The sequence below is a fragment of the Schistocerca cancellata genome, chromosome 3 (assembly GCF_023864275.1).
Source record: "Schistocerca cancellata isolate TAMUIC-IGC-003103 chromosome 3, iqSchCanc2.1, whole genome shotgun sequence".
Taxonomy (NCBI): Eukaryota; Metazoa; Arthropoda; class Insecta; order Orthoptera; family Acrididae; genus Schistocerca; species Schistocerca cancellata.
The window spans coordinates 661,802,040-661,817,755 of record NC_064628.1 but is presented as its reverse complement, the minus strand read 5'-3'; the positions used below and the strand labels follow the sequence as shown (position 1 = coordinate 661,817,755).

The 15,716-nt window shown below is 38.7% G+C and overlaps 1 protein-coding gene across 2 annotated transcripts in view; it reads right to left on the bottom strand.

Annotated features, from left to right (window-relative positions):
* LOC126175636 (integrin alpha-PS2-like) overlaps positions 1-15,716 on the bottom strand; it is an 836,969-nt gene that overhangs the window by 62,634 nt on the left and 758,619 nt on the right. For both annotated transcript variants that reach the window (XM_049922524.1, XM_049922526.1), the window contains 3 exons: positions 10,828-11,040; positions 10,548-10,650; positions 511-745 (listed from right to left, as the gene is read on the bottom strand). In XM_049922524.1, coding sequence (XP_049778481.1) covers positions 511-745; positions 10,548-10,650; positions 10,828-11,040 — 551 coding nt within the window. The remainder of the gene's footprint in view (positions 1-510; positions 746-10,547; positions 10,651-10,827; positions 11,041-15,716) is intronic.

Below are 15,716 nucleotides of genomic sequence, written 5' to 3'. Positions count from 1 at the left end.
TGTATGGAGGTAACAAAGATTCTCTTTATTCTGAAGAAAGAATGAAAAACTCTAAAAATAACTAGAGGCTGGATTCCTTCCTTGCAGTAAACTTCGACCATATGTAGCAAGTCAGAAAAGATGTTAGTAATTTCCAGAGAAATGTTTATAAGTAATACTGGTGTGGGTGCTTATAACTGCTGCCTGTGGGTTTTATTCCAGTACAAAGTATATGAATTTTCCATTATGCCATTTGTTTGTGTTGCTGGAATGTCTGAAAACAGCCACCAGCTAAAAGAATGCCAACTGTTTTGTATTTTATTTTGATAATTCTGTATACTCAATTTGTGGACTGTTTTGATGGTAACTGGTTTAGATATTGGAAATAAAGTAGGATCTTAATTTTCACATTATGTTGCAAGAAATCACAAAGAACTGTTTTGAGATTTCATTTCTTGCATTTGATTGTAATGAGGTTACACAGACAGCTCTTCAGCATACGGTGATTAGTTAAATTGGAAAATACCTTACTTGAAGAAAATAGCTGTATCAGCATCATATGCACCAACCACTATGTCAGGATACTGATTGCCATCCAGGTCAATTCCGCCAGAAAGTGAAAATCCAAATGTTGTTATCTGACTATAGATACTTTCTCCAAATATAACTTGTGATGCTTCTTTCATAATGCCAGTAGCTGATCCATGGTATATGTACACAGCACCACCACCTTTCAGGCCATCATAAGGAGCTCCAACAGCGATGTCTAGAATTAAAAATGAAAAAAGATGATTATACATACAGGTCTCAATTAAGGACTGAAGTATAAACTTTTTTCTTGCACTCACACCATCTTATAGTCTTTTAAGAAGCCACCTATGATCAACCCAGGTGATGAGTTAATTACACTACAGAATGGACAAAAATTTTAATCTTACATTAGTTTGCATACACTTATGAGGTAGAAACAATATAGTTGTATATTAATACTATAGTAAGCTTCAAAACACATAACAATTGTAGAAAACTGTTGATTAAAACAACATATTATTATGCTCTCATTGTCTTCCTCAGTGAGTTGAACTAATATAGAATTCTCAGGTTTCCAGCCACACGAGACCACTGAAGTAGCACAATATTTTATGAACTCACTCAATTGGAAACCTGAGAGCTTTATATTGATATACGAATAATTTTGAAAATTAAAAGTCGTGAGATTGTTTCAGGTCTACTAATAAGTATACATACCTGTCAACTCGAAAGACTTGGCTTTCAAGGTACTTAATACTTTCAACTACATTACAAATAAGTCATACGGTGTACAGTGAACTTGTCTGTTTCATTTTAACACATATCTGTAGTGTTCCAGATCTATTATTTTTGTATGCATGACTTTACCAAGCAGACTTAGCACAAAATTTTAAGTGTACTGCATCATTAGAAAAATTTTCTGGCAACAGGTGCATTTAGCACAAGACCTACACCCAGTCTCTGCAATGGGACTGGATGCTGGACACATAACATAAGGCAGTACTTGCTTATGTTGCAGCAAATGAGCAATGAGATGTAGTGGTTTTAAGGTAAATGAAGTCACATTGGAGAGGAGAAGCTCACAAATCACATTTGGCATCTTAATTTAAGTTTCTTGTGATATGCTTCATCTCTAATGGCCTTGTATTTGAGAGTAAGTAACAGTCTTAACAACATGAGGAGCCATCCTGGCATTTGCCTGAAGCAATTTATGGAAATCACTGGAAACCTAAATCAGGAAGGCAGAATGTGGGTTTGAACCACTGTCCTCCTGAATCTAAGTCCACTGTGCTAACCATCGCAGCACCCAGCTCAGTACAAATGTTTTTTATATTCCACAAATCTACACTAATAATAAATCTGCAAAACTAGTGTGTGTTTGTGGGTTTGAACACACTTCTCCCAAACTACCAGACAAATTTTCATGTGGTTTTTGCAGGTAACTTGAGCATAGCTTGCCGGCTGGGGTGGCTGTGTGGTTCTAGGTGCTACAGTCTGGAAATGCAAGACCGCTACAGTCGCAGGTTCAAATCCTGCGTCGGGCTTGGATGTGTGTGATGTCCTTAGGTTAGTTAGGTTTAAGTAGTTCTAAGTTCTAGGGAACTGGACCTCAGCAGTTAAGTCCCATAGTGCTCAGAGCCATTTCATCAAAATTGATTCATAGAAAAAGATATTGTAATTGAAATATTTATCCTTACTAATATCGTAAATGTGAAAGTCACTCTATCTGTTATGTTTTCACAACGAACCCGCTGAACTGATTTCAAGGAAATTTGGTATGGAGATAGCTTGAATCCTGAGAAAGAACACAGTGTGTTTGAGAAAGTGTGTAGTACAAGTTACTTATTGATTTGAAGAATGTTATGTGGTTTAGAGAAAAATGTTTACTCTTTGAAAATGCTATTTACTCTTTGACAATGGTCTTTATCACATTTGTGTAAATGTTTTTATTGGTTGCTAAGTGCTGTGTGATATGATTCAAAGTAATGAATACAATGCTTATACAATCTTCAATGTGTGTAATCCAACTTCCATGCTATTTGTTGCATAATGTACTGTCAATGAGGAAAACTTTCTACCAGTCAGGTTATCTTTGTACCACTTGGTATTCCTGTTTCAAAAATGTGGTGTTCCACATACTGGCATTACTATATACTAAAAGTAACAGTTTTATTACCTCCATGATTTCTGCTTAGTATTTCAGTTACCTCTCCACTTTCCTACAGACCCTTAGGCTTGTGATAGCTCTTTAACCGCATTGGCTACAAAGACAGTTTCTGACAACAGTGATTAAAGTTGAGCAGTGCCATGCTAATATTAATATGATATTTCAAAGTAAACCTGCAATACTGTATTAATGTTGGTTACTTTTACTTCTTATTGACAACTGATCTCCTTTTGGCATGATCTGAATTTATTCAGAGCATTTGATAAAGGAAAAATACTATGTTTTTTTTAAGACTGGTTTAAAGTTAACCTGAATGACAGTGTAACTTCGTACCAGTATTAAAACTGGATTTTTACTCTAGTAAGGCATAAGTAGTATACATTTTCACTTTCCCATGCACTCAATAACTGTAGATGTAAAATGTTACAATGGCTGTTGTGATGTGTAATTTATTTTGTGCCCAATATTTTTAAAAATGTTAAAAAAGTGGTACAAAATCACCCCAGGTTGACTGTGCATGTTGTATGACGTGTAGCTACTTCATCGGCATGATGCACACTCCTACCCATGCCCCTCTGTATGCACTGCTCAGCACTGATACTGTGTATGCCAATGCAACATGCATTGGGACAGCTTTAGAGGGGGAGAGCAGGGTGTACATCATGAGCTGCTCTTACCCAAACAGGCAGGAATGTGAGGCACCTGATGTTACTGCATGTACAGTAGCTTACATACCCACCATCTCTGCTCATAACAAAACTACTGATATGCAAGTGCAGCCACAGTTAACAGCTAGTCTATACATAGTACTGTTGTTCACTTACCCATGAAATGGTATTTTAATAGTGATTTTTCTCTATGCAGTTGATGCAAAAAATGATAAGTGGGGCACTGGTGAAATCCTGTTAGGAATAGCTAGCCAATGGTGAATAAGACCAGGAAAAGGAATTCCCGTCCCAATGCAGTTCTTAATTTATAATATTTTATGTAAGCAATGTAATACATAGTAATTAACTGCATGTATAAATACAGAGGTTTCTTTGGCTACTCAGTCATTTTTCCTGGCCATTTTTTCAAAATATGTTTCCAAAATGAATCCAATGTGTACAGTGCACAGTTGCATGTGACCTTTGTGAGACATGAGAAGATGAGGCACAATCAAAGAAAGAATTTTCTCCACTGTCCCAATTCCCTTAACAATCTACATAGAATCTAGGATACAATATCAGTCGCCCTTTTAGAAGAGCACATTGGTCACATGGGAATGCTGTAGATGGTGCAGATCAGGCAGTCACATGGCCCTCCATTGCTTGAAACAGTCATGGCAGTGAAGTGGTGTGTAAGAGATGTGTTAAAAAAGTATTGGGAATTTCCATTTTTTTGAAATAATTTTATTTTATTTTTGCCTAAGTTAATGTTATTTCCTTCAAAGTAGTCCCCATTAGATGTCTGACACTTCTGCCAATCTCCGAAACACTTATACACCACGATCTTTGGGATAGCACTTTGTTCTTTTAGCAATACACCTTTAATCTCATGTATGCTCATCAAATGATGGCCCTTTAAGGGTCTCTTTATTTTTGGAAACAGAAAAAAAAGTCACACGCACAAACAAGCAGTAAAGTGTGAACAGGTGCATTATTGTATTGCACAAGCCATTAACTGTTTTGTCACAAATCCGGGTGTTTTTTTCTGGATTCCTTCCTGCAACCAGCATTAGACTTGTAAGTAGTACTCCTTATGATTGTCTGGCTTTATAACAAGAACTCATGATGCAATACACCATTAAAATTGATGAAAACAGTGAGCAGAACCTTCACATTCAACTGAAATCATCAAGTGTTTTCAGTACAGGTGATCCACAATGCCTCCACCAGCATGACTGAGCCCTAGCTTCAACATGGTAGCTGCATGAAATGTTTCAATAGTTCTGCATTGTTGTTGACTTCATTTAGTGACTCTTGAGCAACTTCTCTTCACCACTGCTTTTCCTCAAACTTTCTCACCTTTGGCACAAATTCTGCAGTACACATTTCATTCCCAAAAATATCTGAAAATATTTAAATATATCACGACATGAGGCAGTTTATATGCCAACATCATCAACAACTTCTATGATTGTGCTATGGCAATAATTTTTTTTCACTTTTTCCACATTTTCATTGGTTGTTCATTTGCTGGGGTGTCCGGAATGCCATTTATCTTCAACATCTTCACGACAACCTTGCAAATGCTTATTCCGCTAGTAAATCCCTGTTTCACTCATAGCAGACTCACCAGAAGCAATTCAACATTTCTAAAACTATGTTACATTTTCTTCCATTTTTGTAGCAAAATTTAATGGAAATTCTCTGACTGAGACATTTTTAAAACAAATCAATAATGGCCACTCTTAAGCAAACATGTGTAATCTTCCTGACAACTGACGACAGAGTAACATATGATATGGCTACAAATGTACAGAAACGTTTCAGATGCGGTTACCAACACAGCAATGAAAAATCACTTGGCTCTGACTAATACAACCCACAAAATTACAAAATACCAGATACTCTTTAAAACACCCATACATGCCAGTGGACTGTATGGAAATAGTGCAGTAAGATGAGGAGAAGGAGAGAGTGGCAGAAAGGAGCTATCATGTTTGAACATGTACATTACCACACTGTGAATGAATTTACACAATTTGTTAGGGTATCAATGCAGACAATCCAACATGTTTACACAAAATGGTGTACTACTCAAAACCCTGTAACACAGTGTAAGAACAGCTTTTGTAACATATTTCTAACCATTAGAGACTAGAGCTGAGTGATGTGCCTCATCAATGACAGTTGTTTTTGAATCTTACATAAATTGCTGATATCAGTGCATGGTGGTCCATCTCTGCCAGATTATGAGTGAACATTGTGAAAGGTACTTGTCTGTATTGAACATATGGAGTCAGGTACCTCTCAAAACATCATGACTTTCAGCAGTACACAATGCTGCATGTATTCCATAGGCCAAACAACATCGAAACTGGATAGTAACTAACTGGAAGCAGGTAGTGTGGTCCAACAAGCTGCAATTTGCCTCTTTTCAAATGTTACAAGGTGTCAAATATTGAATGAGGTATTTAATACACAGTGTGCGGAGCATGTCAGTCAGGTCGGAGGTGGTTCTTGACCTCCTGGGGGTGTTTTTCACACCATGACTTAGGCTCACTCATGCATGTTACTTTCAGCAAAAACCACGATGTTTATTTCAACATTCTCACAGACAAAGTGTTGCCCTCCTTCTGCATCTCCATTATGCTCTGGATATCCCATCTTCCAAGATGACAACAGTTATGTTTACAGAGGTAAATGCACATGCTGCTCATTCCACAAACAGCAGGCACCCTATCACACCTGGAACTGCTTATTAAATTCTATAGAAAGTATCTGGGTCCACTTGTAAATAAATATTGGCCAGGTGCGAGTAGAACTTGCATTCGGGGGTTCTGTACAAACTTAATTATGTATAAGTAAAATATGGAGTTTCAGTCTTCGATCGCTATTCTTTATTTTCAATTACCGGTTTCGGGCTAGCTGCCCATCTTCAGATCATATGTTGTAGTTACAGAGTAACTTGTCCGTACAGAACACACTGTTCACTGTCATAAGTACTTATTGAACGATCGCGGAATTCCCAGTGAGACAACTATGTCTAGTTTTGATTAATTATGTATGCAGACATTTCATCCTGGAATCAAGAATCTCAACAATTTTTGCCTGTCATCAACAGTGATACTGTGATGGTGTTGATCCCAAGAAATACAACACTTTTAGGAATGTTTTAATTTAAGCTTAAAGACAGACAACAAATGAAAAAAAAATCACATTAATAACAAACTGATACTTCCTGAATTTTTTTCCTTTACTTGTACTGTTAAACCCTGTTTTTTCCCAAATTTCATGATTCTAAGTCAACGGTAAAATTACTTAATAGGATAGATAAAAAATCTACTCACCAAGCAGTGGAAGAAGACACACATAAAAGGTGGTTGTAACTGGCAAACTTTTGGGACCAGTGGCTCCTTCTTCAGGCAGAAGGGTTGAAGGGGAATGAAGAAGGGTGAAAGAAAATGACTGGAGAGGTCTGGAAAAGGGGTAGATTTTGGGTCCCAGAACCATGAATCAGGGGAGATTTACCATATAGGATGAGAAGGAAAGACTGATTGTTGGGGACTGCATTGGACAAGATTTGAAAATCTGAGAGCTTAAAGGTGGAAGACGGGTTAATATGCAGACAGAGATTGCTGCTTAAACATCATGCATGAGTCAATAAGAGTAAAAAGCTAAGTGCATTCTACGTAACAGAGGTGGGAAGGGGACAGTGAAAAATAAATGGGAAAGACAATGAAATATGCAGAAAACTAAAAAGGGGTAAAGCAAATAGAAGTTACAATGAACAAATGCTGAGACGGAAGAACATAAAATATATTAAGGGTAGGTGGTTGGTGAGAACCAAGAACATTGTAGTGCTAGTTCTCACATGCGGAGTTCTGGGGGAAGAATCCAGATGGCACATGTGGTGAAACAGGCACCGAGGTCATGAATGTCACATTGTAGAGCATGCTCTGAAACAGGATATTGCGAGTTGTCAGTATACACCCTCTGCTCATTCTTCCTAATTGATAATTTGGTGGTACTCATGCCGATGTAGAAGGCCGAACAGTATTTATGTAATAACTGGTATATGACGTGTCGTTTCGCAGGTGGCTCTCCCTTTGATAGTATATGTTTTGCCAGTTACAGGACTATTGTAGGTGGTGATAGAAGGGTACATAGGGCAAGTCTTGCAGCAGGAATGGTCACAGGGTTAGGAGTCATAGGGTAGGGAGATGGGTTCAGAAGGAGCAGATCTGACAAGAATAATGTGGAGATTGGGAGGGCAATGGAAAGATTATAGGAAGTCATGGCTCTGCCAAAGTAGCTGATTAACACATTCCAGACCAGGATAATACTGAATCACCAATGGTGTGCTCTGAAGCTGTTTTGTGGAGGGGTTAATAGTGCCAGGATAGGATGTGATGGCCTGGGAAATCTGCTTTTTAACTAGGCTGTTGGCGTAATTACATGCAGTGAAGGCTGAGGTGAGAATGGTGGTGTATTGGTGTAAAGAGTCTGCAGCCAAACATATATGTTTACCTCAGATGCCAAGGCTGTGTGGGAGGGAACATTTGACATGGAAAGTGGCAACTGTCAAAATGTAAGTACTCTTGCTTGTTGGAAGGTTTAATGTGGACAGAAGTGTGTAGCTGGCCTTCAGTGAGGACGAGATCAACATCAAGGAAAGTGGCATGGGATTCAGAATAGGACCATGTGAAATATAATTGGGAGAAGGTATTCAGAGATTCCAGGAACTTCAGCAGGTCAGCCTCACTATGAGTCCATATGGTAAAGATATCATCAATGTAACTACACCAAACCAGGGGCTAAAGATTTATGGATCCCAGGAAAGCCTCCTACAAGTGACCCATGAAAAGGTTGGCATAGGATGGTGCCATCTTGGTTCCTGTGGCTGTACCCCTGATCCGTTTGTATGTCTGCTCCTCAAAGGTGAAGTAGTCGTTGGCAAGTATAAAGTTGATTAAGGTGAGTAGGAAGGATGTGACAGGTTTAGAATCAGGTGGGTGCTGACTGAGGAAATGTTCAACAGCAGACAGATCATGTACATGGGGGATGTTGGTATAGAGGGAGGTGGCATCAATGGTGACAAGCAAGGTGTGAGGTGCGAGTGGGACAGGCACGGATTTCAGATGATCTAGGAAACGGCTGATGTCTTTGATGTAGGAGGGGAGTCTTTGTACTATGGGTTGCAGGTGTTGATCAACTAAGGCAGATAAACGTTCAGTGGGTGCTTTGAAGCCAGCAACTATAGGGTGGCCAGGATGATTGGGTTTGTGGATATTAGGAAGAAGATAAAAGATGGCGGTGCATGGTTTTGGGAGGAGGGGGGGGGGGTGAGAAGTTCTATGGATTGAGGCGTTAGTTCGTGTGCAGGGCTTGAGGTTTTAAGGAGGGATTGCAGCTCAGATTGAATCACAGGGATGGGTCTTGATGGCAGATGCTGTAAGTAGAGCTTCCTTCACCTTCAACCCTTCTGCCTGACGAAGGTTCTGAAAGCCTGCCAATTACAACTGTCTTTTAAGTGTGTGTTCTGCCGCCAATTGATGAGTAGATGTTTTATCTATCCAGTTAAATCATTTTGTTAATAAGTGAGTGTTTTTGTTGTTATAAAAAGTCAATGGTAAGTACCCCATACGTCTTGATGAGATAGTTGTGAGTAACAAAATATGTGATTTAAATGGCTGCATCTTTTAACTGCTTCAACTTAGAAGCTTACATTTGCTACACTGCCTAGGAATGATAGACCTTAGTGCATGACATATATTGCAAACTGATAGGTCTACCTGTTCTTGAGAAAAAGGGGGCCTCAACAAACACAGAGAGACAGATGGACAACAGTTTACAAAATAAATATTTTTTCAAATGATATAATTACAAATATGCATATTCCAGATATTTTTCTTAGGTTGTACTGTGAAACCTTGCTTCTTGCCAAATTTCATGATTTTAGGTTAAGGTAAGCATAGGTTTTATGAGTGAGTTTTCATTTATCAAAATATCTGACATAAATGGATGTATCTTTTGGTTGCACTGAATTGGAAGGTTCAATTTTTTACACTGCCAAGGGACCATAGACATAAATTTCAAATTGACACATTTACCTGTTCCTGAGAAAATCATTTTTAGCAGTCGGACAGGGAGGCAGACAGACAGCACAGTTATCCTATAAGAGTTCTATTTTTAGTGACTGAGGTATGGACCCCCAAAAACACATGAAACGTAGCCATCAACATCCCCACAATTTTATAAAGCTCTACAGGCTCTAACCACCAACAAATGGCTTCATCTGGAAAATTGTGGACTCTCTTCGTAACTGAACTGAGGCCGTTAACATGACTAGAGGTGGTGCTACACAGTATTGGCATGATGTCTCCTGGGGGTTACTAATTTTTTTGCTTGGTCTGCTTATCCTGCATGGAAAATTATCCAAAGTATCTGTTATTCCCTTTTCCATCTATCAACACAAGGAGATAGATGGAAAAGGGAAGTTAACAGTACAACAGGACACTTTGGAATCCCTGAAACCAAGTAAGCTGAAAAGGAATTTGAGGAAGCTCTTCAGTGTTATATGGAATCATCACCCAAACACAGCTGGTTCAAGGAATCAAATGACAAAGGGAGGCAGTACAACTGGGAGTATAGAACAATTCATTGCTGTCACAAAGGTAAAAAATTTGTCCATGTTGTGTCTACTCACAGCACTCTGAAATAGTAAGTGCCCGATTCTGTAGATAGCTCTGTCCTCTGACCCACAGTTTCCTACTTTGGTTAAAAGGCTCACCAGTTTTGTTGTTATGAATTATGTTTTCGAGTAGGAAATGTTTCAACAATGTTTAATGTAGCAGAAAACCTACACACTGTTTTAATGACAGAACAAGTGTATTCTGTATTTTACAATGTTGTATACCATCTTAATTCTAGAATCTTACTGTGGTATTCAGTGTCCAAATACATAATCACTATATCCTCGTATCACTATCACAAGCAAAAACACAAAGGAGTAGTTCAAGAAAGGGATCTAGGATTGTTAATTACTTTCAATGAAGTCATGAATTCCTTTATTTGTAGGCTCAGTTCTTTTCACTTTTCCCTATCTAAAGAGTCACCCTTCAATTTTTAGTTTTCTTATTTATTTTATGTACCAGAGCCACATCTCCAATCACTAAGACTAACTAAAGTATTTTATTTACAGTATTATGATATATTACACTGACCTCCATATCCATCTTTATTAAGATCTCCAACTGATGCTAAGGAAAGGCCAAATCGTGATTTAGAATTTACACCATCACGCCAATGATGAGTGGCAAACCTGTTCTGAAATATAAAAAAGAAATGCAAGAATGAAGTTAGAGTAAATAGTTGTGCAGAACAAAAATTACAGAACATTTCTGTTTCTTAATTAGTAAAAATGTTCAATTGAAAAAGTTTTTAATACATTCTGGTTTGCACTGGTAGTTATATTAATTTTGCACAACATTTTTATCACTTTACCGTTCCCTTTTTTTGGTAGATTACGTAGATACGGCCAGTTTCATATTTTCCTTCATTATTTTGAAGGTGGGTGTAGAGGGGTGCACCAACAACGAGATCATCAGTTTTGTCACCATCCATATCTGATACACAAAGTGCATACCCAAAGTATGCACCCATCTGTTCACCAGTGAACTCCCCAACTTTTTGCAGGAATGATGAATACAAGATGACCTATGTACAAGACAAATATTCAGTACTTGTCAATGCTATTTCTTGAATACAAAACTTCATACATAATTATAAAAACAATATTTGCAATATTCGCTTCATTTTAATATGATATAGATTCTTTACTGTTTTAATACACTTATTCAATTAAATTTAAAGCTATTATATATTCAATACGAGTTACTTACTCACCTGAGAGGCAATATGAGAAATAAGATACATTTTTAAGTGTTGTGAAATAAGAAAGTTGTTCTTACAGATAAAATCTTAAATATTTTGTTAGCACACTGTTGAACAGTTCAGCTTCCATCCTCATCTTTCTCTGTTTTAAGTTTTACAGAATAACTACAATTCATTAGACATAAACTCTTAAGCAATTGAATTGGAAATAGCTGCTGTCACAACAACAAATGTATAGTTCAATGTGTCATGTCAGTAGGATTTTATCAGGCCTAGTGGTAGCCATCATTGTGACTCTCAAGTGCACTATGAGCAAGCTGTGCAATATCAATGCAAGTCATCATGGGTGTCTGATGCATGGGAAAATCCATTGCCAAGATTGTGTAGGCTGTGGTGTCACTGCCAGACACCACACTTGCTAGGTGGTAGCCTTTAAATCGGCCGCAGTCCGTTAGTATACGTCGGACCCGCGTGTTGCCACTATCAGTGATTGCAGAGCGAGCGCCGCCACACGGCAAGTCTAGAGAGACTTCCTAGCACTCGCCCCAGTTGTACAGCCGACTTTGCTAGCGATGGTTCACTGACAAAATACGCTCTCATTTGCCGAGACGATAGTTAGCATAGCCTTCAGCTACGTCATTTGCTACGACCTAGCAAGGCGCCATTACCAGTTACTATTGATGCTGTTAAACATGTACTGTCAAGAGCGATGTTCACCATTTATGGATTAAAGTTAAGTATTCCACAGCTATGTCCTTTTTTTTGCTAGTCTAATTTCCTTAACCTGTTCCAGACCTCACGCCAGCCTGCGTGAGCTAAAATGCGTGCCTTTCCGCTTCCTCTAATAACACGGGGTTGGCTCTCCTGCCAACCCACAACATAGGCAATGGGCTTCTCATGTGCCCCCTGTCAAGAGTGCATCTTGGTGCCCTATCTGGAGAAAATTGACACCAGAGTCAACAAAATGGGGATGTCACTAGTCATCAGTGGTGTAGTAGAGGGGGTGGGGTCTATCATGCCTTGGGCACCACTTGCAGTGGGGCACCAACAGTCTCCAAGACGACAAACACGATTTTCTGGAAAATGTATTATTATTAGAATAAATTCTACATATTATATTACTAATGTGTTTGTGCTGAGGGTGGGTGCCAGAGGAGGAGGGGGGAAGGGAGAGCGCCAATAAAGTCTTGTGTCCGGGGTGTCGAAGGGGATGGGGGTGACAATAAGTTGTCATGGTCTGGTCACCAGTTATCTTCACTACACCATTTCTGGTCACAACTGACTAACAAAGATTACATCAGGGGATAGATAAGCCACAATGCAGTAAATCACTCATCAATTCTATGCCAGACTGCAACAGCCAATGAAAGTTACATCATCCAGACCCACCTCCTTGATAGGGGTGCAGAAGCCACAGCCCCACACTTGAACCTGTGTTTGACATGTTTCACGGCAGAAAAATTAGCTTGGGCACAGGAACACAGTCACTGGACACTCAAAGTATGAAAATATTTCCTGGACTGATAAGTGATGAATTTGCATATACCTGAGTTTGAATTGATGGAAAGTTATGAGCAAGTTTTATTGCAGACGACAATGGATACAAAAGCCTGTGGTCATGAAAAGTATGAATACACTGAAACTCACCTTGAGATGATAAATCATGCTTGCCAACAGATCTTAGTTCAGGTGGAGGATGAAGGTATTCACATGTGAATAACAACAACATGGGATAAAATGATGCTACTGATGTGTCTGTCACCATCTGTCACTGACAAATGATACAGAAGTCCACTGTCTGATCATGTATATCCATCTGTTCACTTACGTCACCCTGCGGACATTCTGTACTTTCAGTAAGGCAATGCACCATGCTATTGCTCCCAAATAGTGTCAAATTATTTGAGGAACTTTCTTTGAATATGAGGAACATTGGTTGCCCTCCTGCTCCCTTTCCTCCAGGTCCTACTGAGTATTTGTGGGATGCCACAGAGTGGGATGTGCACATCTATCTCTGACCAATCTCTATCTGTTATGGGCTGTGGCTCAGCAGTCACATGTCATGAGCTGCCCTGAATGTTTTCAGTCTCTTGTGGAGTCTTTTGCCACAAACTGTCACAGCCTTCAAGATGGTGAAAGAGAATGGTAGATGCAGTGTGCGATTTGCAGGGGGGGATGGGGGGGATTCCCCCCCCCCCCCCCCCTCTGCATCAGACCATCCCCTCTTCTGGTTTTATTTTATCCATCCCAACCTGGGACGTTTATTTCCCACGCACTGGAGTAAAACTTTACATATAATTTAAATTTGTGGAGCTGAACACTGAAAGTTTTTAATAAGTCTTAGTATTAATACTATTAATATGTTTCAGTTTTCTGTCATCAGAATAAGTACAACTTTTCACAAATGTGCCTCTACTTTTTGAATTCCCCTCGTATATCTGTACCCGTATGTAGATGATTTTGTAAATAAGCTTTACCTATAATGTGCTTTTAAAGATATAACAAGGGATGGCTTTTCTGATAGTGCATACGCGTCAATAGTGAGTTTCGGCATTAACATCTATTTATAAATAGCTGTTTAACCATGCGTAATGCCATGGTCCAAGCTAGTAACATATATAATTCTACTAACCCCCTAAGACATCCCCCCCACTGGTAAAAGCACAAATCGCACCCTGGGTAGATGGTACTAGGTAAGTGTCTCTAATCCAAGTGCACATGGGTGTATTTCTTATGTCTTTTTATGTTATGAAAACAAGTAATTGTAGGTAAGGTCATAACATGTACCTTTGCACATTGTAAACAATAGTGTGGATTGTGTTTCTGTTTTGTGTATTTATATTAGTATGTTACTTGAGACACTAAGATATTATGGAATCAATTATGTCTTATGTGCAAGAATACTAAAACTTGACCTGCCAATTCAATCATGTCAGACGCAAGCAAGACCATGGCTGAACATGGTTACAGCTGCCACACTGACAAATCTTTTACACTTAATTTTGTAAAAAAACCTATCTTATACAGTCATGAGCAAATAAGAATAATTTGCAGTTTCTAAAAATTACAGATATTGTAATTTACTTTTTACTTATCTCTGTCTTGTGAATTCTTGGCCCACCTGACACCTATTTGTCTGGCTACATTTTACAGCCAGCTCCACTTCATTTTCAAAGGAGTCCTACTTATGTCAGCTACTCAAGTCTCTTCCCAGAATCATTTGCTTGTATTCCTGCCTCTCCCAGTATTTTTCAACATGAATATTTCCTTTGCTCCAGTTTTTTATGGCATTTGCAACATAAGTCCCTGTCTCACAAGGATGCCTGTACGACAGTTAGTAGGGGGTGGGGGCCTAGACCTGGAGGATTTGGAGCGTTTTTATGTTTTGGAAGATGAAAGGTGACTTTCAAAAAGCGATTACAAAGTTCCAGTTCCAACCATGTTAAAAATCTGCTTCATACCAACTTCGAAATCATTTTATAGAAAGAAAAACACCTGAATATACCATACTTTTTTTCCTTTTCCTGAGAGGTGGGGGTAGGGAGGGGGGTGCCTCTCTTGCCCCACAGATATGGGTGCCCTTAATGTCTCACTGCTGAACAACAAAACTGTTAATACACACTAATTCCATTTCAGACACCTTGAAATCTTTGTTTTAAAAACCCTCTTTAGTTTACCCAAAGTACTCCAGGTTGTTATTGCTCTTCTATTTATTATTCTCCTTTTCTATCCAACAACCACATTCAAATGCTGTAGTACAAAATTTATGAACTGGTTCTGCAACTTCATTGGCAGTTTATATTATTCTTCTTTGGAGTATTTTACTACACATTATTTGAATCTTATTATAATTGCTCTGTTAAGTCTTCCATTGTTTTTGAAGTATATCTGAACTAGAGACAATCAGTGCAATGTTATGAAGATTGTTCAGGTGTGTGCCAATAACCAATATCCTGTCTTTGTTTTCCACTTTTAAGGATCTACAAACTTAGTCCATGGCTCCTGAGATTAGTTCTGATGAGATGAAATCTTCTTGCCTGACTTTTTTCAGTTCTGAATTTCCCATTACCCTGATCATATTTAACACAAGCTGTGTGTTTTCCTTAGTGTCCAAATATTGGTTGAATCAGTGGACAGTTAATACAGGTATTGTTAGAGGTGAAAGAAAAGTTTTCACAGAATTCATGAATCCCAGGTAAAGCTGTTATTTGTATTCATTGTTTCATTTTACAACTTTCCTCCTGGCTTGTGAGGGTTCCATTGTGTTCTACCCACTTCTAAACCCAGCTTGTTCCTTTGCTTTAATTTCAAATGAACTGTGCAAGATGTAAAAGTGATTTGTTACTTGACAAATTAAACTGTGGCCCATCCACAGCAGAAGCTAACTTGATCACATGACTAAGAAAAGCCATGCCCTAGTTTAGAGTGCACAGTGCACGTGTTACCTCTCAGTCCAAGCCTGGAAAGTTGTCACAGAAAATGTCATTATGTGCAGACGT